Source organism: Aotus nancymaae, unplaced genomic scaffold (genome assembly GCF_030222135.1).
Source record: "Aotus nancymaae isolate 86718 unplaced genomic scaffold, 86718_ANA_hifiasm-v0.15.2.pri h1tg000040l, whole genome shotgun sequence".
Classification (NCBI taxonomy): Eukaryota; Metazoa; Chordata; class Mammalia; order Primates; family Aotidae; genus Aotus; species Aotus nancymaae.
This window is the reverse complement of record NW_026988454.1, coordinates 123,119,497-123,142,818: the sequence shown is the minus strand read 5'-3', so window position 1 is coordinate 123,142,818 and position 23,322 is coordinate 123,119,497. Positions and strand designations below refer to the sequence as shown.

The 23,322-nt window shown below is 38.7% G+C and overlaps 1 protein-coding gene across 1 annotated transcript in view; it reads left to right on the top strand.

Annotated features, from left to right (window-relative positions):
• Positions 1–23,322, top strand: part of DNAH8 (dynein axonemal heavy chain 8) — a 338,863-nt gene that overhangs the window by 191,464 nt on the left and 124,077 nt on the right. The window contains exons 53-61 of the mRNA XM_064360442.1: positions 1,017–1,159; positions 1,604–1,738; positions 2,159–2,281; positions 4,972–5,185; positions 8,533–8,642; positions 12,847–13,010; positions 14,158–14,350; positions 16,681–16,803; positions 18,457–18,587. Coding sequence (XP_064216512.1) covers positions 1,017–1,159; positions 1,604–1,738; positions 2,159–2,281; positions 4,972–5,185; positions 8,533–8,642; positions 12,847–13,010; positions 14,158–14,350; positions 16,681–16,803; positions 18,457–18,587 — 1,336 coding nt within the window. The remainder of the gene's footprint in view (positions 1–1,016; positions 1,160–1,603; positions 1,739–2,158; positions 2,282–4,971; positions 5,186–8,532; positions 8,643–12,846; positions 13,011–14,157; positions 14,351–16,680; positions 16,804–18,456; positions 18,588–23,322) is intronic.

Genomic DNA, 23,322 nt, shown 5'->3' with positions numbered 1-23,322 from the left:
CTTATGGCAAATATTCTATAGCTATCTAGTAAACGATTGACTCTTTTTTGGTCTTTCCCATCTTTTCAGTTCATGTGGCTTTTCTGCTAGGTATCCATTACATTATTGGTTTTACTACCAGCTGATTTTAATTCCATTTCAGGCTGGATTTCTCTAGATGGGTGACTTAGCAATTTAAAAGTCAACTTTACAAAATATAACAGATGCTGGGGAGGTTGTAGAGAAAAAGGAATGCTTCTACACTGCTAGTGTGAATGTAAATTAGTTCAGCCATTGTGGAAAGCAGTTTGGTGATTAAACCAGACCTACCATCTGACACACCAATCTCATTATTGGGCATATACTCAAAGGAATGTAAATTGTTCTTTGCAGCACTATTCACAATAGAAAAGACATGGAATCAACTTAAATGCCCATCAGTGGTAGACTGGATAAAGAAAATGTGATATATATACATCGTGGAATACTATGCAGCCATAAAAAGTATATTATGTCCTTTGAAGAAACGTGGGTGAAGCTGGAAGCCATTAACCTAAACTGACTAACTCAGGAATAGAAAATCAAATACCGCATATTTTCACTTACAAGTGGGAGCTAAATATTGAGTACATGGGGATGCAAAGAAAGAAACAACAGACACTGGGGCCTACTTGAGGGTTGGGGGTGGGAGGAGGGTGAGGATCAAAACACTACCTATTGGATACTATGCTTATTACCTGGTGATGAAATAATCTGTACACCAAACCCCTGTGACAAGCAATTTGCCTATGTAACAAACCTGCATGTGTATCACTGAACCTAAAAGTTTTTTTTAAAAAGCTGACTTTATAAAATGGGAAAAAAATTATCAAATGCCATAGACATAAGAGAAGCAGATATGTTAACATGTTTTAGGAAAAGCGTTTTAAATGTTTATATGATTCTATTGATTGTTTATAGCACTTAATATTTTTGTATTATGAGATAACGTTTGCAGAAGATAGTTCTATTAAGATGAAATTTTACTTATTCTATAGGTGATTGGGAGCACTGGAATAAGAAACTTCAGCCGTATTATTATCCAACTGACAGTGTTCCAGAATATGCATCAATTTTGGTTCCAAATGTTGACAATGTTAGAACAAATTTTTTGATAGACACCATTGCAAAACAACATAAAGTAAGTTTAATAGATAGTTGCTTAAATGATCACAAACCACATAAGAAACACAACCCTTTTCACACATTACAGATAGAAAAATCAAATTTCAACACAAGGGCCTGTAGGTGGTGTCATTTGAGGGAAACACCAAAGAGACACTCCAACTTAATAGCCTCTGAACTGCTGACTCCAGGTTGCTAAGGAAAGTGGGTGTCTGCTTACAAAGTCTCTTTCATATTCCTGAGACCATGGGAATATGCAACCATGTTTTCTTCCAGCACTTTTATCGTACATGTTTTACGCTTAATCCATAATACAACTGGGACTTACTTTGATGTAGATGTAATTCTAAAAAGTTATTAAAAATTAGTTATGTTAATTTACAGAAGACTACCGCAGAATCACAAGATACTTGAAACTAAACACGTAACACATTTCAACACGATTATCCTATGATTTCAGGCTGTTTTGCTCACAGGAGAGCAGGGAACTGCAAAAACTGTCATGGTTAAGGCCTATTTGAAAAAATACGATCCTGAAATACAGCTATCTAAAAGTTTAAACTTTTCATCTGCCACAGAACCAATGATGTTTCAGGTAAAATCCATCCTTTGCTGTAATATTATAAACATAATACATTTTAAATTAGTGGTTACAATAAAATGTGTACACATATAAAATGTAACAGTATTATATATTCAAAAGAAATCATGCTGCACTTGGCATTCAGCTATTTAGCTTTCCTAAGGCTAAGGTTGAAGCCAAATCCAAATAGCCTAGTTTGACCTAATATTGAGACTGGAGCTGAATGTTGGAGCATATCTATTGTAATGTAAATGAAGGATAACACTCCAATGCTTTATTTTTTAAAAACTTAACAACATATATTTTAATAATTATATGTATACTTATTAAATGCATAAGTAAATTATATTCTACTTTGACAAGAATACTCAATATTTTTAGAAATATGGATTAAAACCTAACACATAAGACAAACCATTTCCTTCTCTCTAGAGAACAATTGAAAGCTATGTGGATAAGCGAATGGGAAGCACATATGGGCCACCAGGAGGGAGAAAAATGACTGTATTTATTGATGATATTAATATGCCTGTGATTAATGAGTGGGGAGATCAGGTATGACCGAAATATCTTATATAGATGATCCCGAATTAGTATTTTTATGTGTGTGTGTATATATATATATATATATGTAAATGTTAATAACGTGGTTGAAAACGTCATGTTTTTAAGTCTACTGTCAATCCTCAGTCTTTTTTTGACTTTTCTGTTTTAGCTGACTTTCTCCCTTCTTGAAATGTCTGCATGCTTTTTTTTTTTTTTTTTTTGATACAGAGTCTTGCTCTGTTGTCCAGGCTCAAGTGCAGTGGCATGATCTCATCTCACTGCAACCTCTGCCTCCCGGGCTCAAACAGTTCTCCCTGCTTCAGCCTTCCGAGTAACTGGGATCACAGGTGCCCACCACCACGCCTGGCTAATTTTTGTATTTTTAGTAGAGACAGGGTTTCATCATGTTGGCCAAGCTGGTCTCGAACTCCTGACTTCAGGTGATCCTCCCGCCTGGGCCTCCCAAAGTGCTGGGATTTCAGGCGTGAGCCACCATGCATGCATGCTCAGCTCCTACGTGTTTTTCTGCAACAAATGACTCCTGTCTCTTTGGCTACTTGACTTCAGTATCTTATCTTAGCTCCTCTCTTCTGCCTTTCCCCAGGGTTTTATCATTGCTCTAACCTCTTCCTCTGCATAATCTCTGAGGAGCACCTGATGTTCAAAAAAACAAAAACAAAAAATGAAAACCAAACGACTATTTATTTATTTAACTGTGCCACACACCATGGTCCTAGTTGTGATCATCTATTAACCTAGGTCACTCCCCATTAGAAGACCTCACCTATGTTGCCAGAAGTTCTCATGCTCCTGGTGGAATCCCCAATACCTCCCTCCCACTGACCTACACTGCCTCATTGACACCATCTACTTTAGTTCTACCAGGATGGATCCCATTCTGCTCTTTATCCCTGTTCACCTCAGACACTGTAGAAGCTTAGTACTCATCCTGAGGCAAAAAACCAAACAGTTCTGTATGGCCTTTGTCTGCTCCAAGGCAGATAGACCTCAGCAGTTCCTGGAAGGCAAGGAGGGTGGAGGCATGTTTAGATCAGGTTCAGGCTTATCTTCTGTAAGCTGAAGTGCTCCTGAATTCCAAACTCACATATCCAACTAGGGATGTCTGGTTGGATCGCAAACTTAACACCTCCAACACCTGCCCCTCCAACAGTCTTCTCTCTCTCAGCAAATAGCACCTCCACATTCACTGTGTGGGAAAATCATGTTGACTCTGTCTTCACACTGTATCTAAAATTTGACCACTGCTTATCACCTCCATTGCTACCACCTGGTGCCAGCAACCACCAGCTCTCTTCTTGATCATTGCAAATGCCTCCTCTCTGCCTCCTGTTTCCCTTACCCCTCTCAGCTTGTTCTCACATCATCAACCAATTAAAATCAGAGTCAGATCACCACACACTCTTCTGCTCGACATCCTCCAAAGAGACTTGTAAAATATAAATACCAAAATCCTTATCATGACCCAAGACCCTACACATTTTGACCTCATCTCACTCTTCCCATGACTCTTTGCTTATACCACATTTGCTGATCTTTGTATACACTGGATATGATGTTCACTAAGCACCTCTGCATTTGCGGTTTCCTCTGCCTAGAATGCTCTTCCCCTAGGTATTGAACTGGCCTGTTTTCTCACCTTCTTCAGGTCTTGGCTTATATGTCATGTAAGGTGAAGCCTCCCCTGCTCTCCTTGAGTCACATCCTTGAGCACCTCCTATATTCTACAGAGGTCTGAGGGTATACCATTTTATTTACATATCAACATGCATCGCTACATCTTGCCTCTCACCATTAGAATGTGTGCTTCATGAAGACAGAAAATTTTGTTTATGCTACAGTGAGAGGCTGGCACACAGTAGTCATTCATGAAATGTTGGTTGAATGAATGATTGTTACATTTGAGGTGCTTGTGTGATATTCACTAAGAGATGCTCAATAGAGACTTGAATATACAGGTGTAGAGCTTAGAAAGGAATCTGAAGCTAGAGTTACAGATTTGAGATTCTTTAGAATGTAGGGTTGAGATGGCATTCCCTGGAATAATGAGAAGAGGAGAGAGCCCAGGATGGAACCCCGGAGAACCATTACATGTGAGGGATGGGTGGACAAAGAGTGGCTTAGGAAGTGATCCTGGAGTCCTGAGATGGACCTGGAAAGAAACAACTCTCTAAAAACAAGAAAGGCATCATTTTCAAGGAGGGGTGTTGGCAGTGTTGGAGGCTGCAGAGAAGATAAGATGAGAACATAGAACCAAAAACCAAGAGTCAGTAATATGATATTGAAAGCTCAGGACTGAAACCATCCTACATTCTGATCTAAAGGTTTTTAAGTATTGAATTTTGAGTATGAAAGATGTATGCAGCAAAACTTGCTGTAACTTAGACTACTAATGTAGTTTAACCAAATATAACTCACATATCTAAATTTATTTGGAAATTAGTTTGATCAGTGTGGTGAAGGGCACCTGGACTTGAACTGTGCATGTTTAACTTACAATCTAGAGTTCATGGGTGGCATCATGTAAGTTAAATTACCTTGAAGGTGATCATCGACATTCACAAACACTTCATTGATAAGAATTGAATGTTTTCTTCTAATCTCATTTGTACTGTTTTATTGAAGTTATGGAGGAATATGATAGTGATATGTCACAAAAATATTGCTGTGTGAAATTTCAGATAACTAATGAGATTGTGCGACAGATGATGGAAATGGAAGGAATGTACAGCTTGGACAAGCCTGGAGACTTCACTGCTATTGTTGATGTGCAGCTCATAGCAGCAATGATCCACCCTGGAGGTGGTCGAAATGATATTCCACAACGTTTAAAAAGACAATTTACTGTGTTTAATTGTACATTGCCTTCAAATGCTTCAATAGACAAAATTTTTGGTATGAATATTCTTAGTGTTTAATTATTTTATTGCATTACATAATGGAAATAAACCACACAGAACTTCATTTAAGAGACAGGCTCTGTCTAAAGTGGGTTAGGTATGTGAAATGGAGAGCTAAATACCAGGAAAGAGGGACTAAATACTAAGATGATCCATTTTTATAACCTATTCTAAGCCTCAGAGATATTTAGAAATAGGCTTGTTGAAGTTAGCATTAGACGTAAGAAACCTTCGTGTTTTGGTTTTCAGGATATGGTTAATCAGAGAAATTTGGGCTGATGAATGACAGCACAAAGATCACAAATTAATGCTGTATTATACAAAGTCAAATATAGCACTTTGATATGTTAATGAAAATTAGATTCTTGACATCAAATGTGATATCAAATCACATAAATTGTACCATCACAACTTATGCATAGACCAGGCCACTCCTATAATCTTAGCACTTTGGAAGACCAAGGTGGGAGGATTTCTGGAGGTCAGGAGTTCACAACCAGCCTGGGCACATAGAGAGACTTGATTTCTACAGAAAGTTTAAAAGATTAGCTGGGCGTGGTGGCACACGTCTGTAGTCCTAGCTACGTGGGAGGCTGAGGCTGGAGGATTGCTTGAGCCTAGGAGGTCAAGGCTGCAGTGAGGTATGATCATATTGCTATATTCCAGCCTGGGTAGCAGAGTAAGATCCTGTCTAAAAAACCAAGAAACAAACCCCCAGGCCCCCAAAACCTCTTACGTACATACATGAGAAACAGACCCATGCATATAAGAATATTAATTATTTGATACAGCAAGTACTGTAGTCAGAAGGGAAAGGGCAGATTTTTAATAAGTAGTTCTGGGATACATAGTAATTCTTATAGGGAAATAATTGAATTTAGACAGCTACCTCATGCCAAGAACAAGATCAACTAGAGATGGATTAAGGACCTAAATATGGACGGCAAGGCTATAAAACATTTGGAAGAAAATATACAGAAATAGCTGAGTAACCTCTAAGTAAGAAAGGACTTCATAAATGAGACTCAGAAAGCACAAAAATAAAGAAAAAATATACAGTGTTAATAGATTGAAATGTAAAACTTCTCTACATTAAAAAATAACATTAAGAGAGTGAAAAGACAAGCCTCAAAGTAGAAGAAAAATTTTAACATATATACTAACACAAAATTCATATTCTGAATATTTAGAGAAATCCTATAAATCAATCAAGAAAAGCGAACAACCTGATATAAAAAATGGGCAAACAAGGCACTTTAAAAAGAGGAAACTAAATAGCCAATAAACAAAGTAAAACTGGTAAACATCATTAGTATTCAGGAAAATACAGTTGAGAAACACCAAGCAATACCATTTCATACCCACTAGATTTGCAAAAATAAAAAATTCTGACAAAATAAAGCATTGGTGAGAATGTGAAGCAACTGAGACTCTCATTGCCTGCTGGTGGGAGTGTCAATTGCTACACACCCTTTGGATAACAATTTGGCATTACTGCTGGTAAAATAGGGCACGTGCCCATCCCTAGCGGTTCCACTTCTAGGTTTATACCAAATTATCACTTTTTTAATGGTTTGGGCTTTCTGAGTCTCAAGAAGTTCTTTTCTATCCAGACATCATACAAGTATTCTCTTATGTTTTCTTCCAGACGTTGTATAGTTTTGCCTTCCATATCTGGGGCCTCAATCCATTTGTAGTTGATTTTGCACATGCCTGCCAGCAGACTTACACAAGAATGTTCATAGTGCAGTATGCATGATGGCAAAAACGTGAAATAATCCAGCTATTTATCACCAGTGAAACTGGGTAAATGCATTCCATCACAGGCACACAGTGGCCTGCTATGCAGCAGTGAAAATGAATGAATACAGTTACATGCTTCACCATGGATGAAGCCCAGAAATACAATGCTGAATGGAAGAAGCAAATCACAGGAAAATATAATTCCACTATTATTTCAAAAGTTTTTTTTAAAAAAGTTCAAAAGTTCAAAAGTTTTTTTAAAAAGTTCAAAAGTTCAAAAACCTAAGTGGTGAAGCTATAAAGGAAAGCAAGTTAGTTACTGATTAGAATCAAGTTGAAGAAGTGGTGACCTCTGGTGGAAGGGAGTAGTTGTGAGCAAGGATGAACGTAAAGGAGCTTCTAATGTGCTGGGCAAGGTTGTATTTATCAGTCTGGTGGCCTGTACATGAGGGTTTGCTTATTTGTTAAGCTTATTTGACATACTCTTCGGTATGACTGATACATTTAAACAAATATGGAAAATAAACCAACCAGAAGCTGAGCCTCAGAGAATTGAAATAACTGCCCAGTCAAGGCCTTTTAGCTAGTGCATGGCAGAGGGGTGGTGCTAATCCCCATCTCATGCTTCTTATAACATGTTTGTCCCACAGGAAGCTGAAAATCTAGAATATAGGATTTCAAGAAGCAAAAGGGCCTTACAGGCATTTAGCACAATCAATCATGATTTGGAGGAAAACGTCACGTTTCCCCAGGGTGATTCTTCAATCAGTGTGAACAAACCCCAGGTTCTTTAGTCTCCACTCTTCATAAACCTGTTCTGCATCTCTAAGGAGATAATCATATTTATATTTCTCTGAAAATACCATGCTCAGAACTGAACGCACTATGCAGCATGTAGTCTCACTGGAGTGAAGCAGAATAAATCTTTCTACAGTCTAAAAGATATTTTAAGACTTTAACAAGAGTCTATAAACCTACACCCCAGTCTTTCTGAGAGAGATGATAACAGTCAGACCATCACTGTGTTGGGTGTTCCCTAGGAATGTTACATGTCTAGCCCAGGCCAGGGTGGTGACTGACTGTAGGCTGGAAAAAGTGGTCCTGATTCCAGTTCTGCCAATACTAATCCGTGTGATCTTGAACAATCGACTTCGCCTGTCTGGGTCTGGTCTCCTTCTCTGTAAGATGAGGGAGATATCTCTAAGCTCACATATGCTTCAGGGTGAATACTGATTTCCAGACTCTAGGGCCAGGTTGCTTGGGTTCACATCTCAAATTTGTGTGCATGCAAGCTGTGTAACCTTGAGCAAGTTACTAAGCTCATATTAAAATGGGACTAGTAATAATAATATCTACCTTGTATTCTTTCTTGTAGGGTGCTGGGTGGGGGATTAAATGAGTCAATACATGTAAAACACTTATCACTGCATACTAAGCTTGGCTGGATCCACTACTGATTCCCAGTCTTAGTTGATCCCTTGAGAGAGATTCTGAACAACACCCAGCTCAGTCAGCCTTGTAATGATTTGTTCACTGGGATAAACATATACTTTGAAATCTTTTACTAAGCTTATACCTTCAATCCTGCTTATCTTTCAGGAATTATTGGATGTGGATACTTTGATCCTTGTAGAAGTTTCAAGCCTCAAATATGTGCGATGATTGCGAATTTAGTCTCAGTGGGCAGAGTGCTGTGGCAATGGACTAAGGTACAGAATGGTTTGTTGTCAATAACTTTTAAGAAGGCAACTATTATTCAGCACTAGTTCTCACCTTGTGGCTCATTAAGTTATCATAATATCATATGTAGTGGTGTTTTTTTGGAAAAGACAAATTAGGTGCTCAAATAGATTTATGACACCTTTTCCTTCCAGGGAGCAAATGTTCTGACTAAATGATGCTTTCCATATGTATGAGATGTTACTGGAAACCAGACATGACATCCAAGACAAAGTAGAATTTTGCTGAAATGAGAACACTGCATTTCCACTTGCTATTCTGATTTGTAAATCTTTGTTTGTATTATCTGTCTCGCTCCACCAAACTATGTCAGACACTCAAATGCTTATTGACTGACTGAATACATGAATTTCCATATATTCTCAGCCAACTAGGACTTGAAGTCTAACTTGTGTGTTTCTCTGAGCTGGAGCGTGAGTTAGTAAATGGATGGAAGTGTTCTTAACAAAAATTGGCTAGATTTGCATACACAAGTCAGTGTCTTAAGTAAAGCTCAGCAAACCTGCAGCTTTCCCCAGATGACTTAAGGCAGTACTCATTAAAAGGCAATTAGGTATAGGTCTGAGATAAAAACGAGGTTGATATATTTGACAAAAAGTCATGAAGGAGATAGGGATTAGTTGTCATAATTCACTACACATCCATTAGGCCAATTACACACATGTGGGCAGGTGCTTGTCTCCTGGGAAACCTGGAGTGTGCCAGCCTTTCAGATTCCTGGGTAGACTTGGGGGTTTCTAGATACAGAATTATTAGAAGAGGAATTTGGAGCTTTTTATGAGATGCTCTTCCACGTGGCCACCTTCAGTGATGAGTGTGGGGCCCTGCTCCTTGCCAACACAGGGCCTTTGCATGTGCCATTGTGCCTCTTTTAAAGAAACTCCAAAATGAGTGGCAAGGACTGAGCGTCTGAGATAGTTTTCTGTGGTAAGATGTATGTGGTTTCCAATAGGACTGTTGCTCAATTTAATGTGCTTATATATGTAGTTTTCTGAAAGGCTTTGCCCTGCCAGGTGTCTCTCCATCAGTTTCTTTTGTTATTTGGATGTTTCCTGGCTCCACATCCTGTGTCTTTTTTTTACCTCTTTGACCCATTCTGTACAAGCTTTCATTCCCAATGTTCTTGTCAAGGTCACCAAAGACCTCAATCTTGCCACATCTCAAGGTTAATTTTCTTCCTCCTCTTACTTGACTTTTTAGCAGCATTTGACCTAAATAATCCCTCTAGATATTTTCTTCATTTGGCTTCAGAGGGTCCCCATATTCTTGGTTTTCTTCCTAGCTCACCGGCTTCATTAAGGTCCCCCTTCTTCTTCCCCTCCTCTAAATCCTGAAATGTACCTGGTTTTGATGCTGGGCCCTCTTGTCTATCTACATTCTTTCCCTAGGTGGCCTCATCCAGCTTCAGCGCTTTAAACACCATCCCTGTGGCGATGACTTCAAAATGGATATCTACATCGCAGCCCTCTCTGCCTGCCTTCAGGCTGATTTCTAACTGCTTAATAGACATCAGTGTTTGATGTCGGATACTCATCTCAAAGTTACCATGTCCAGACAGAACTCTTAAATGTCCTTAAATACAATCCTCCCTCAGACTTTGGCATCTTAGTAGCAAAACCAATTATTCTGCTTCTTAGGCTAAAAATACTGGGCATCATCCTTAATTTATGTCTTTCTCATGGCTTACATCCGGTCCATCAGTAAATCTCAGTACCTTCCCTTGAAAATCTACCCCAAAGCTGAGTCCTTCTCACCATCCCCCTGTGACCACCCTGATAAGTGCTCCTATCACCTGTCCCCTGTCCCTTCAGTAACTTCCCAACCAGTCTCCTTGCTTTCTTCTTGCTGTCTTGGAGTCTGTTCTTTTCACGGTCCTAGATGATACTTTTTAAAAAGTAAACCAGAGATCTTTACACCCTCTTAAAACCACCAGTAGATTCCCAGTTCCACTTACAACATCAGCAGGCTCTGCTTACTTCCCTTGCCCTCTATCATCCTGCTCCAGCTGAGTCACCCTGCTCACATTTCCTTGAGCACCCCAAGATTATTGCACTGCTAGGCTGCCATACTTTAGCTGATGCTCATCATTCTTGCCTTCAGAGGGACTGTCCTCGATTGTCCTCTAAAGTGACTGCCTGTGTCCCTCTCCTAGTCATTATCTGTCTCCTGACCCTGATTTTTAACCATGGCTTCTATCATTATTTGTTTTACATATATATTTGTTTCCTGTTCATTCTCAGGCTCCCCCAACTAAAATAAAACCCTCCTTGATGCAGCAGAGTTAGCTGTCCTCTGTTTACCACTGTGTCTTCTTAAGTACTGGGGAGGTGCTTAGTCATTGAAAAATGAATGAATCTTCCTCCTCTGCCCACCTCTACATAAGCAGCTTTCTTTGCATCTTTTCTTCAAATCTCTCACCTTCACAAAGCCCTCTATCTTTTAATCCATTCATGCCTTGTCTATCAGCCCAACTTCATATTACTTTATATAGCTTTAAAGCAGAAGCAGGTGAGAAAAGAAAGAAGGTGATGAAAAGTAGAGGGAAATAGAAGAGAAGAAAAGAAGCAGGTTAACAAATAATGAGAAGAAGGAAAGAAAATAATTTTTTACCGATTCTCTTTAATGACTGCTTAAATTGCCAATGGCTGCCATCATGGTTGTAGTGTTTTATCATTAAAAAAAAAAAAAAAAGCAATATTCACCTGGGTGCAGTGGCTCACGCCTATAATCCAAACACTTTAGGAGGCCAAGGCGGGAAGATCACGAAGTCAGGAGTTTGAGACCAGCCTGACCAACATGGTGAAACCCAATCTCTGCTAAAAATACAAAAATTAGCTGGGCATGGTGGCACGTGCCTGTAATCCCAGCTACTCAGGGACTGAAGCAGGAGAATTGCTTGAACCCAGGAGGCGGAGGTTGCGGTCAGCAGAGATTGCGCCACTGCACTCCAGCCTGGACGACAGAGCAAGACCCCATTAAAAAAAAAAGCAATATTTACATAACCTTACTCTTTGAATGTTTTTGCATATTGGTAATATAACTATGTTTTATATTTGAGTGGGTAGGATGAATATTTTAGCTTGCAATGGAACTGAGTAAAGAGGGAAGTTGATAGGTGGTTGATAAAATACACTTCTTTTCTTTTCATCTCCCCATGCTACTTGCTGTTTTAACTAGCACTGTGAATTAGCCTGTAAAAATTACATACTCAATAGGCTAATTTTTCAGTATAGAAAGAACTTCATTTATGAACAGATGCTAAAGAAAGCATTTGCTTTAGTGAAATAGTTGTGTGGGGAATTTGTATCACCAGAATTATCATTATTTTTACTTTTAAAAATGATGCTAATGATATCAATTATGATCTTTATACATGGCCATCAATGCCTTCCATATCTAGAGTACCTCAAGTTTACCCCTTAACGGGTATCTCTCTGGGTAAAAATGTGCTATTGTTACAGCTTTGCCTTTTTATATTCTAGAAGTTGGTAGAAAGTAAGTTAGCATAGCTGAATACAGTCTTTGTGCTCTAACAGAAAAAACATCTATTACTATACTTACAGCTGCATGTCAGACTTGCCTGTCCACTTACTATGGATATACAGATATACGAAAGACTGTTAACTGAGTTTGGATCCACACAGTAAAATCCAGGTTATGATATGCAGATATATTTATGGAACTCCTAACACATTAAGGACCCTAATCAAAGCAATTTATAGAAGACAGTCATTATTAACTTTAAAAGTGAACATTCATTGTTCTTACCTGGATGACAACCAACTCACATTCAGTTTTTTGTTATGACCTATTTCCACGTATACACTACCAATGATTAGGGATAATTATTCCCACAATTCATATAGTTTTTAAGAACTTGGGGAAAGTGACTTTTCAAAGCCAACTGATGGTGGTAGAACAAGGCGTTGGAATCTGCATCCAGTGCATTGGTCTTGAGTCCATCCTATCCAAGAGCTTATGGCTTTTAAATCCCAAGTTGGTTTATTTATGAGGTTTTTTCTGTCAGTGTTGTCACAAAATATGAACTTAACCTTGATTTATTTACTCAGCAGATTTTATCTAAAATAGGATTTGTGAGACGGTTCTAAAAGTAATTCTACTTTTAGTTGTATCTGAAAACTAGTTGAGAGTGTTACATTTTTTCGTCTCTAGGTGAAGATGCTGCCAACTCCTTCTAAATTTCATTACATCTTCAATCTTCGAGATCTTTCCAGAATTTGGCAAGGAATGTTGACCATAAAAGCTGAGGAGTGCGCTTCAATCCCTACTCTCTTGTCACTTTTCAAACATGAGTGCAACAGAGTAATTGCAGACAGGTGCGTATTGTGGCATTTGAGTTTAAATGTACGACCTGAGAAATTTATACTACTCAGTTAATTCTTTTTTTTTGAGATGGAGTTTTGCTCTTGTTGCCCAGGCTGGAGTTCAATGGCGTGATCTCGGCTCACTGCAACTTCTGCCTCCTGAGTTCAAGCGATTCTCCTGCCTCAGCCTCCCAAGTAGCTGGGATTACAGGCATGCACCACCACGCTTAGCTAATTTTTTTTGTATTTTTAGTAGAGACAGGGTTTCTCCATGTTGCTCAGGCTGGTCTCAAACTCTCGACCTCAGGTGATCCGCCTGCCTTGGCCTCCCTAAGTGTTGGGATTACAGGCGTGAGCCACCGTGCCTGGCTGGTTAATTCTTGCGTTGTCTACTCAGATAAGTAGAGCAAGGAGCATTGTCATAATTTGCTGTGGGGCTTGTGAAGCATTAACGGCATCTCTCACCCGCCCACCGCCTTAAAACAATGCTCTGCCAATTTACTCGAGTATGACTTCAACAATACATCTTTATAAATCACCAGATCATCAGAGTTAACATTCAGAGGCACATTTTTGTTGTGCATATTTTCGACAAATTGTGAGCTGTTTGTAGGTTTTATGTGGGGAAACCTGATTTCTTCCCTTTGAAGTTAAGCAATCCCGTTAAAGTTAAATTTAGTCATCTTTCTGGGCCTCCATTTCCTCATCTATAAACCATGGATGATAATACTAATTTCACAAAGTTGTAAAGTATCTACCATGTCTCACACAAGGGTGATACTTGTCAAATGTTACCCCTCTTTGTCCTTTCTTCCCCCTGTGGTATTGTAAACCCGAAAAGGACCTTTGTGCACTGAACCCACCAACCCAGAAAGAGGACGCTCGTCCACTACCGACTGTCACTTCTGCACTCCTATCGCAAGTTTTAGGGACTTTTGATCCACCTAAGTGATTCATCTGTATTTCCTATAAGTAATGCTATTAATGGTATAACTTTCTTGGATGGGGTTATGCCCTTCTTATGAAAAAGCAGAACATATTGTTTCCCTTTCCTGAATTAAGAAGGTGCAGGGTGGGGCTGAGAAGACATGAAGGGACATGTTCAGTTAGAAAAGATGCTTTCATATTTCACATTCTTACTACTACATTTTCCTTTCAGATTTATAACTCCTGAAGATGAGCAGTGGTTCAATGCCCATCTTATTCGTGCAGTTGAAGAAAATATTGGCTCTGATGCAGCATCGTGTATTCCTCCTGAACCATACTTTGTGGATTTTCTCCGTGACATGCCAGAACCAACTGGTGATGAATCTGAAGACACTGTGTTTGAAGTACCCAAAATATATGAATTGGTATTTATTTTCATCTCTTAAAAAGAAGTTTTCAGATCACTCACCTAACTAGATATTTATCTCTTTGTACCAGAGCCCCACCATGGAGTTGCTATAATTCCAGCACTTTAGGGGGCTGATGTGGGTGGATTTCTTGAGCCCAGGAGTTTGAGACCAGCCTGGACAACATAGTGAGACCCTGTGTCTACAAAAAAATTAAAAAAATTAGCTGGGTGTGATGGCGTGCTCCTGTACTCCCAATTACTCAGCAGGTGGAGGTGGGAGGATCACTTGAGCCCAGAAGTTTGAGGTTGCAATGACCTGAGATTGTGCCACTGCACTCTAGCCTGGTGACAGAATAAGACCTGTCTCAAAAAAAAAAAAAAAAAAAAAAAAAGGAAGAGAGAGAGAAAGAGGGAGAGTTCAGCAAGGTGACCACACATTATATAAATATGAAATAACTATCTTCTATACCTAAACCAGGGGTTGGCAAATTACAGTTTCTAGGCCAGATCCAGCCCACTGGCCTGTTTTCATCAGACTTATTAGCTGAGAAGGATTTTATTAATTTATTTATGAGATGGAGTCTCTTTCTGTTACCCAGGCTGGAGTGCAGTGGTGTGATCTTGGCTCACTGCAACCTCTGCCTCCTGGGTTTAAGTGCTTCTCCTCCCTCAGCCTCCCTAGTAGCTGGGATTACAAGTGCCTGCCACCACGCCTGGCTAATTTTTTGTATTTTTAGCAGAGACATGGTTTCACCATGTTGGTCCTGGGATTACAGGTGTCTGCCATCACATTTGGCTAATTTTTTGTGTTTTTAGTAGAGACAAGGTTTCATCATGTTGGTCAGGCTGGTTTCAAACTCCTGACCTCAAGTGATCCACCCATCTCAGCCTCCTAAAGTGCTAGAATTACAGGCGTGAGCCACTGTGCTTGGCTGATTTTTCATTTTTAAATAGTTACCAAAAAATAAATAAATAAAATAATGTTGTGTGACATGTAAAAATTATGTAGAATTCAAATTTCAGTGTTCATTAACAAGGTTTTATTGAGGCACCCATTGGTTTAAATATTGGCCATAGCTGCTTTTGCACTACAATGTCAGGGGTGAGTAGAGACTGAATGGGTCACAAAGCCTAAAATATTTACTATCTTGTCCTGTACAGAAAAAATTTACCAACACTTGCCAACAATCACAAGACAGAAAATATAACATAAATATTTCATTTAACAGCAACAACAATATTAAACATCTAGGAATGAACACGATAAAACTTAAATAGCAATATACCATTCTTTCTAAATTAATATATAGGTTTAATGAAATTTGAAACAAGATTTCGAAGGACTTTTAAAAACGAGGTTATATATAAGTAACAAAGTAATTCTGAAGTGTGTGTAGAACCGGGTGAAGTGGTTTATGCCTGTAATTCCTGCAATGTGGAGGAGTTGAGGTAGGAGGATCGCAGAGCCAGGGAAGTCAAGGCTGCAGTAAGCTATGATCGGGCCACTGCACTCCAGCCTGGGTGACAGAGTGAGACCTTGACTCTAAAAAATAAAAATAAAGTTGTATGTAGATCAAAGAATTAGATGGGGAGGAACAATTTGCAAAACAAAGAAAATGGGTATGGATTTATTTCAGAACAACAAAGACTTGTGGATTTGACTCCATAAATAATGTAAAATTTCTTTATATTTTTGAAAGCCACAAACAATATTAAAAAGCAAATAAAAAATAAGAATAATATCTCTTTTTTTTTTTTTTTTTTTTTTTTTTTTTTTTTTTTTTTTGAGACGGAGTTTCACTCTTGTTACCCAGGCTGGAGTGCAATGGCACGATCTCGGCTCACCGCAACCTCCGCCTCCTGGGTTCAGGCAATTCTCCTGCCTCAGCCTCCTGAGTAGCTGGGATTACAGGCACGCGCCACCGTGCCCAGCTAATTTTTTTGTATTAATAGAGACGGGGTTTCGCAATGTTGACCAGGATGGTCTCGATCTCTCGACCTCGTGATCCACCCGCCTCGGCCTCCCAAAGTGCTGGGATTACAGGCTTGAGCCACCGCGCCCGGCCAATATCTCTTATATGAATGTGTTAATTACCATGGATAGGAGTTGGTAGGGAAGGGTCAGAAATGATTTTGCACTAGAAACCAACTAATGCAGTTAAGTTTCAGGCCTTAGAAAATGAAAATAACTAAAAGTAGACTAATATGTGAGACACCTCTGGAAATCCATAAAGTTTAGAAAAGATGTATACATTTTAAAATTACTTTTGAGTGTCTTTACAATTGCTACTTTAATACATATTTGGATCTTAAATATTATGTTTTTCTCTTTCTCCTCACCCATAGGTGCCATCCTTTGACTTTCTGTCTGAGAAACTCCAGTTTTACCAGAGACACTTCAATGAACTCATTAGAGGAACATCTCTTGATCTGGTGTTTTTTAAAGATGCAATGACTCATCTTATTAAGGTTCTAACTATTCCCTATTTACTGATATATATAGATCATGTAAAAGCTTAGTATATTTCATAGATAATTTTTTTGAGAGAATATACTGTCAGGTATCGTACAGAAGAGTGTACATAGGTTGGGTCAGTTCACAGTCCAGAAAACAAAGGCTTAATAAGAAACCCTTTATTTGAATCCACCTACATGACAGCGAATGTCTTTCAAGGGCAAATAGATGGTTTTGGGTTCAGAGCTTTTGGCACACTGAGTCTACAAGAAAGTACAGAGAACGTTTAGAAAGTATGTTAGGTGTAGTGTCTCACCCCTGCAATCCCAACATTTTGGGAAGGTGAGGCAGGTAGATCACGAGGTCAGGAGTTCAAGACCAGCCTGGCCAACATGGTGAAACTCCATCTCTACCAAAAATTCAAAAATTAGCTGATCATGGTAGCAGGTGCCTGTAATCCCAGCTACTCAGGAGGCTGAGGCAGAGAATTGCTTGAACTCATGAGACAGTGGTTTCAGTGAGCTGAGATTGCACCACTGCACTCCAGCCTGAGTGACAGAGTGACACTCCATCTCAAAAAATAAAGTATGGAGAACCTTGTGAAAAAATATACTTCCCTCAAATTATATTTTGATATTATGGGGATTCTGTTTTTTAAAAAGTATTAGTGTTGTGACTGGCTTACTGGTGATGGGACAGGGGTAATGTTGGTATACAGGACTGGTGAGAGAATAGACTAGAAGCCAGTTAGAGATAACACCAAAAAGGGCTGTTTTCACACTCATCTATTCAACAAGTAATTATTCAGCATTCACCATAGCTAGATCTTGGGGTTCTGAGATGCTATTCTGAGTGCAAAACCATAAGTGATTAATATATTTTAAAATATACTGATAGAATTTACATATACCAGGGTGTCATTATTGATCCATCATCTATAAAATTTGTCTTTTAAAAATTTTATTTTTAGTGATGATAGTGAATTTAGTGATCCATCTAGACTTTCTCCCTAATCAGTGACAGTAATATAAAAGACAGCTTTTTAGCAATGTCTTCAATCTGCCTGCCTCAATTTACCACAATTTGAGTCTTATCTTCACTGAGGAAATCAACCATAGAAAAGCAACCCAGATGAAAGGCTGTCTCTCCAAGTTGGCTTCTAGAAATGTCCCCCTTTCCCCACTATAAATAGAATTGTGGTACTAAAAGAAAAAAGTTGTTGGCAGAGATATGATAGAGTTAGTATTCATTGTTGAGTTTGATGTCTACATGGTTCAGTGTGTTAGGCTGATGAATAATCAAAAACAATTCTAAACATTTCTTATGTCTTCTTCAGATTGGGAAGAGCAACTCCACTACCCATTGGCTCTAAAAATAATAAAATTATACATGCAGGCACACACATGAACACACACACAGAATAGTTTTAAAATGGAAGTAGATTCAGTTTGTTCTGTTCTTCATGATGTAAATATAGATGGTAAAGGAAAGATTCCAGCTGAACAAATCAATATTAAACTTTAATTTTAAAGATTCTGAGATAGACCATTAATAAGCAAAAAGTCTAATATTGCCTAGAAACTTATGATCAAAATTTGGACTCATTTCGTAAGCATCTGCATCCTTTTTTTTTTTTTCAAATAAGCACTTTTTAAATCTCAAAACAGATTTCACGAATAATTCGAACATCCTGTGGAAATGCATTGCTGGTGGGTGTTGGTGGTTCCGGAAAACAAAGTCTTTCAAGATTGGCCTCTTTTATTGCTGGCTATCAAATATTCCAGATAACGTTAACCAGGTAGGATGAAATAAAACACGGTATGTTTTTCTATAGTTAATTTCTCTGAGGTTAAATGTTTGCTTTAGACAAAAGGAAACAACACTTTTCTGTATTTCTTTTTAAAGTAAACTTTAAGTATTACATATGTAAGGATGTTTACACAAGTCATGAGTATCACAAAGTAAATACACCTATGTAGCCAGTCTACAGATGAAGAAATAAAACACAACTTGTACCCCAGAAGCACCCCCATGTTACATTGCAGTCATTACCCTCCTTAAGGTAACCATATTCAAAGGGTAAGCCCATTGATTCGTTTTGCCTAGTTTTGAATTTTGTATCAGTTGAATCATACAGGATTTGCTCCTTGCAACCCATTTCTATTATTGCATTGTTTATGAGATTCATCCATGATGCTACATGTAGCAAGAGTTGTTCATTCTTTTTGCCGCATGATCTTCCACTTTATCAGATACTAGCACAATTTATCCATGGTACTCTTGATAAACATTTGGTTTGGGGCAAATAGAGCTACTGTAAATATTCTTGTATATGTCTGAGTATACACCTAGAATTAAAATTGCTGGATGTAGGGTATCCATGTATTTAGCTTTAGTTGATCTGCGTAGTAGTTTTCTCATGTAGTTGTACCAGTTTACACTTCCACCAACATGTCATGAGAGTTCTGTTTACTCCGCATCCTTGCCCCCTCTTGGCATTGTGTGTCTTTTTCATTTTAGCTATATTTTTTTTTTTTTGAGATGGAGTTTTGCTCTGCCACCTAGGCTGGAGTGCAGTGGTGCGATCTCGGCTCACTGCAACCTCCGCCTCCCAGGTTCAAGCGATTCTCTTGCCTTAGCCTCCCGAGTAGCTGGGATCACAGGAGTGTGCTGCTATGCCCAGTCAACTTTTGTATTTTTAGTAGAGACGGGGTTTCACCATGTTGGCCAGGTTGGTCTTGAACTCCTGACCTCAAGTGATCGACCCGCCTCGGCCTCCCAAAATTACAGGCATGAGTCACCTTACCAGCCGATTTTAGCAATTCTAAGAGGTGTGGAGTGATAGCTGACTGTGGTTTCAGTTTGCATTTCCTGAATGGCTAATGATGTTGAGCACCTTTTCATCTCTCAGTGGCCATTTGGATAGGCTCTTTTGTGAATTATTTAAGTCCTTTCTCCATTTTTGTTCAATTTGGTTGTGATTCTTCCTTATTGATTGTAAGGAATTCTATATGTGTTTTGGATATAAAGAGTGCATATTGCAAATATCTTCTCTCAGTTATTGATTTGCCATTTCATTCTCTTAGCGGATCTTAATTTTAATGAAACATCCATTTTTTTTTTCTTTCTATTCAGTGCTCTTTGTATTCTATTAAAAAATCTTTGTTTGGCCTAAGGGCACATAGATATTTTCTTATGATTTTCTTCACATTTACACATAAAATTTACTACTTTCACATTTAGTACTATAACAGACCTAAAATTAATTATCTTATAATGTCTGATACAGGAGTTGTGATGATTATTTTCAATACTGATATCCAGTTGATCCAGCTCCATTTATTAAAAAGGTCATCTTTTTCCTGTCACATCACAGTGTCATTTTTTTGTCTTAAGTCATCTGATCATATATGTGACTATTTAGTCTCCTCCACTGGCTTTCTTATCTATCTTTGTATCATTACCCGCTGTATTAATTGCTGTAGTTCTTTAATATATATTTAAATTTAACATATGTATATTTGGTAGTGTCAGATCTCTAACTTTGCTGTTGTTCTTCGAAGTATCTTGTCCATTTGGCCTTTTATTCCCATATAAAATTCAGATCTCTTTGCTAATTTATAAACAAACACACAAATCATTCTGTGTGTTTGTTTATAAATTAGCAAAGTGATCTAAATTTTCATCTGCCAAACAAATGAAAAATAAATATTTAATGAGATACAATTTATTGTATTTTAAAGACATAAAACATCAAATAAGTAGATATTAATTTAATTTTACTTCAAAAAAGTAAATTAGTTGTCAACATTTAAAAATCGAGAGGTTTCATATTTTAAAAAAGCATGTTTCTGACTTTTTTTGAAATAATTGAAAGATCTGGCAACCTAGGGCCTACACTCCCAGGTGGCAGAGCTCAGTAGCAGCTGCCTCCTTGGATGGGGCATGCAATCCTCCAGTTCACAGACCCCACCAGCGCTGCTTCACCACTGGCATTATCTCTCTGATTCCTGTAGGCATCTACATTTGTGATCCTGAGATAAGTGGTGTTGCACTGATTATAGTCAGGAATGACAGAGGCTTAAATGAAGGCAAATTTATTCACTATATTTTCTTAATTTCTGTATTCTTGATACTCTGGCATCTGAGACCCTGCTGACTGGGGAGAGACTGACCCTTCCAGGGTAGCCAATTCTTAGAGATTAAAACAACTCCTCCAGGACAGCACCTTTCATATGCAAACCAAGCAATCCAGAGTCCTTACTCCCAACCATCTCCTCTATCTGGTGGGTGTCCAGTGAGATCTCATGGTGGATTAGGATATTCCTCTGCCCTAATCACCCCAGGGCCACATGCCCCAGAGCCTGCTGAAATTGTTCAAACTAGCGAATGCTAAATCTGCTTACCTGCTTGCCTTTCTCATGGAAACCACAATAAAGACTCTCACCAGGGTTTTCCCATCACTCCTTTTGCCTCCTGATTGACCCTGGTGTTTCCCCATGTCACCCTACCTAGCATGACAGGCCCCCTCCTGTTTCTAGGGATCCTTGAGTATAAACATCTTCCTTCATGACAGTCATTCCTGTGTCTTCGTGTCTTACCAAACTTGATTACAAAAAATTCTGGATACATTTTATAACAGCAGACAAACTGGGAATAGAGAGGAAGACTCAGTGGAGACAGTTTAAAGTATGCAGGATTGATAGGACTTAGTAACTGACCCAATATGGAGGAAGAGGAGGCAAGAACAAGAAGATCAGGATGAAACTCTAATTTCTTTAGTGGTATAGTTGTGTGCCCCATAAGGACATTTTGACATTTCGGTCAACAACAGACAGCATATATGATGGTGGTCCCATGAAATTGTAATGGAACTGCCCTATACAGGAGTAGCATTTTAAAAATCTTTTAAACTGTATTTTAACTGTACCTTTTCTATGTTTAGATAGATACATAAATATGGACCATTGCATTAGAATTTCCTATAGTATTCAGTGCAATAACATGCTGTTCAGGTTTGCAGCTTAGGAGCAATAGGCCATTCCATATAGCCTAGGTGTGTGTAGCTATACTCTATGCTGTTCTGTATCAGTCAGTTTTTGCATTGCTATGAATACCTGAGGCTGTGTAATTTATTTAAAAACATAAATTACATTGGCTCAACGTTCTGCAGACTGTATAGGAAGTGTGGTGCTGGTACCCGCTTCTGGTGAGGGTCTCGGGAAGCTTCCAATCATGGCGGGAGGCAAAGGGAAAGCAGGTGGTCATATTGTGAGAGCTGAATTGAAAGAGTGAGGGGGCAGGTCTCAGACTTCTTTAAACAACCAGATTTCACATGAACTCAGAGTGAGAATTCACTCATTACTAAGGGGATGGTGCTAAGCCATTCATGGAGGTGGGGACCTCCCACCAAGCCCCACCTCCAACATTGGGGATTATATTTCAACGTGAGAGTTGGAGGGGACAAGCATCCAAACTGTATCATGTTTGCACGTGATGATATTTTCTAAGGATGCATTTATCAGAATGTGTCCCCATCGTTAAGCAATGCATGACTGTACTTATCACACTGCATTAAAAAAAAGTGCTTATTTCTATCTCCTTCACTAAGCTGTAAGCTCCCTGAGAATGGGCCACTTTAATCTTTGTCTTTATTTTTATTATTAAATGCTTTCTTTTAATCAATTCTATAAAAGGATGTGTTGAATAAATAAATACATGGCCATCTTTGAAGGGTAAAGTGAGAATTTAGTTCAGTATATTTGAGCCTGCAGTGTCTGCAGAACAGTTTCCATTGACGATAAGACTCATGAATGTGGAGTTCAGGAGAGGGTTCTGGTTATGGAGACAGCAATATAGAAGTCTCAGTAGAGAGAACCCGTTTATGATCATGGGGTGTATGAATAGGGTGTGTCTTGGGAAAAAAGATGGCTGTGGAAAGAACTCTGGGGTCTCCCAACATAGAGAAAGAGGGTTTGCGATGGAGAGTGAGAAGAAGAGGCAATACAGAGAGGAGGAAATCCAGAGTGGTTTCCAGAAACTAAGCAGGTAGGGAATTAATCTGAAAATGTTAAGACATGAAAAGTGGTAACTGATAGTCAACATGATAAAACTTTCAGTGGAGTGGATGGGTGCAGAAGCCACATTGCATTAGGAAGAGAAGAAGCACAGAGAATACTTTTAGAAAACTTGAAAGAAAGAAACAAGAGAGATCAGGACCTGGACAAGGGGTGTGTTGTGACTGTCTCTATGTATTGCAAAAGCAATACATAACAGTCCTTCTAATTCTTTAAAAAATCAGCCAAATTGACATCTTTGGCTGATCAGTTCAGAGACTGGCCAGTCAGTGAGAGGATTACTCTGACAGCATCAGTCCAGTAGATCTTTCTGGTTCCAGTGCCCATAGTCTTTCTGTGAGAGCCCATGGCCTACTCCCTATTACTTGCACTGTAACACCTCCTTCCAGGAGGATTATCTTTTCATCCTTGTCATTAATTTACTCATGAAGATTAACATTTCAGATAGTGTCTGCT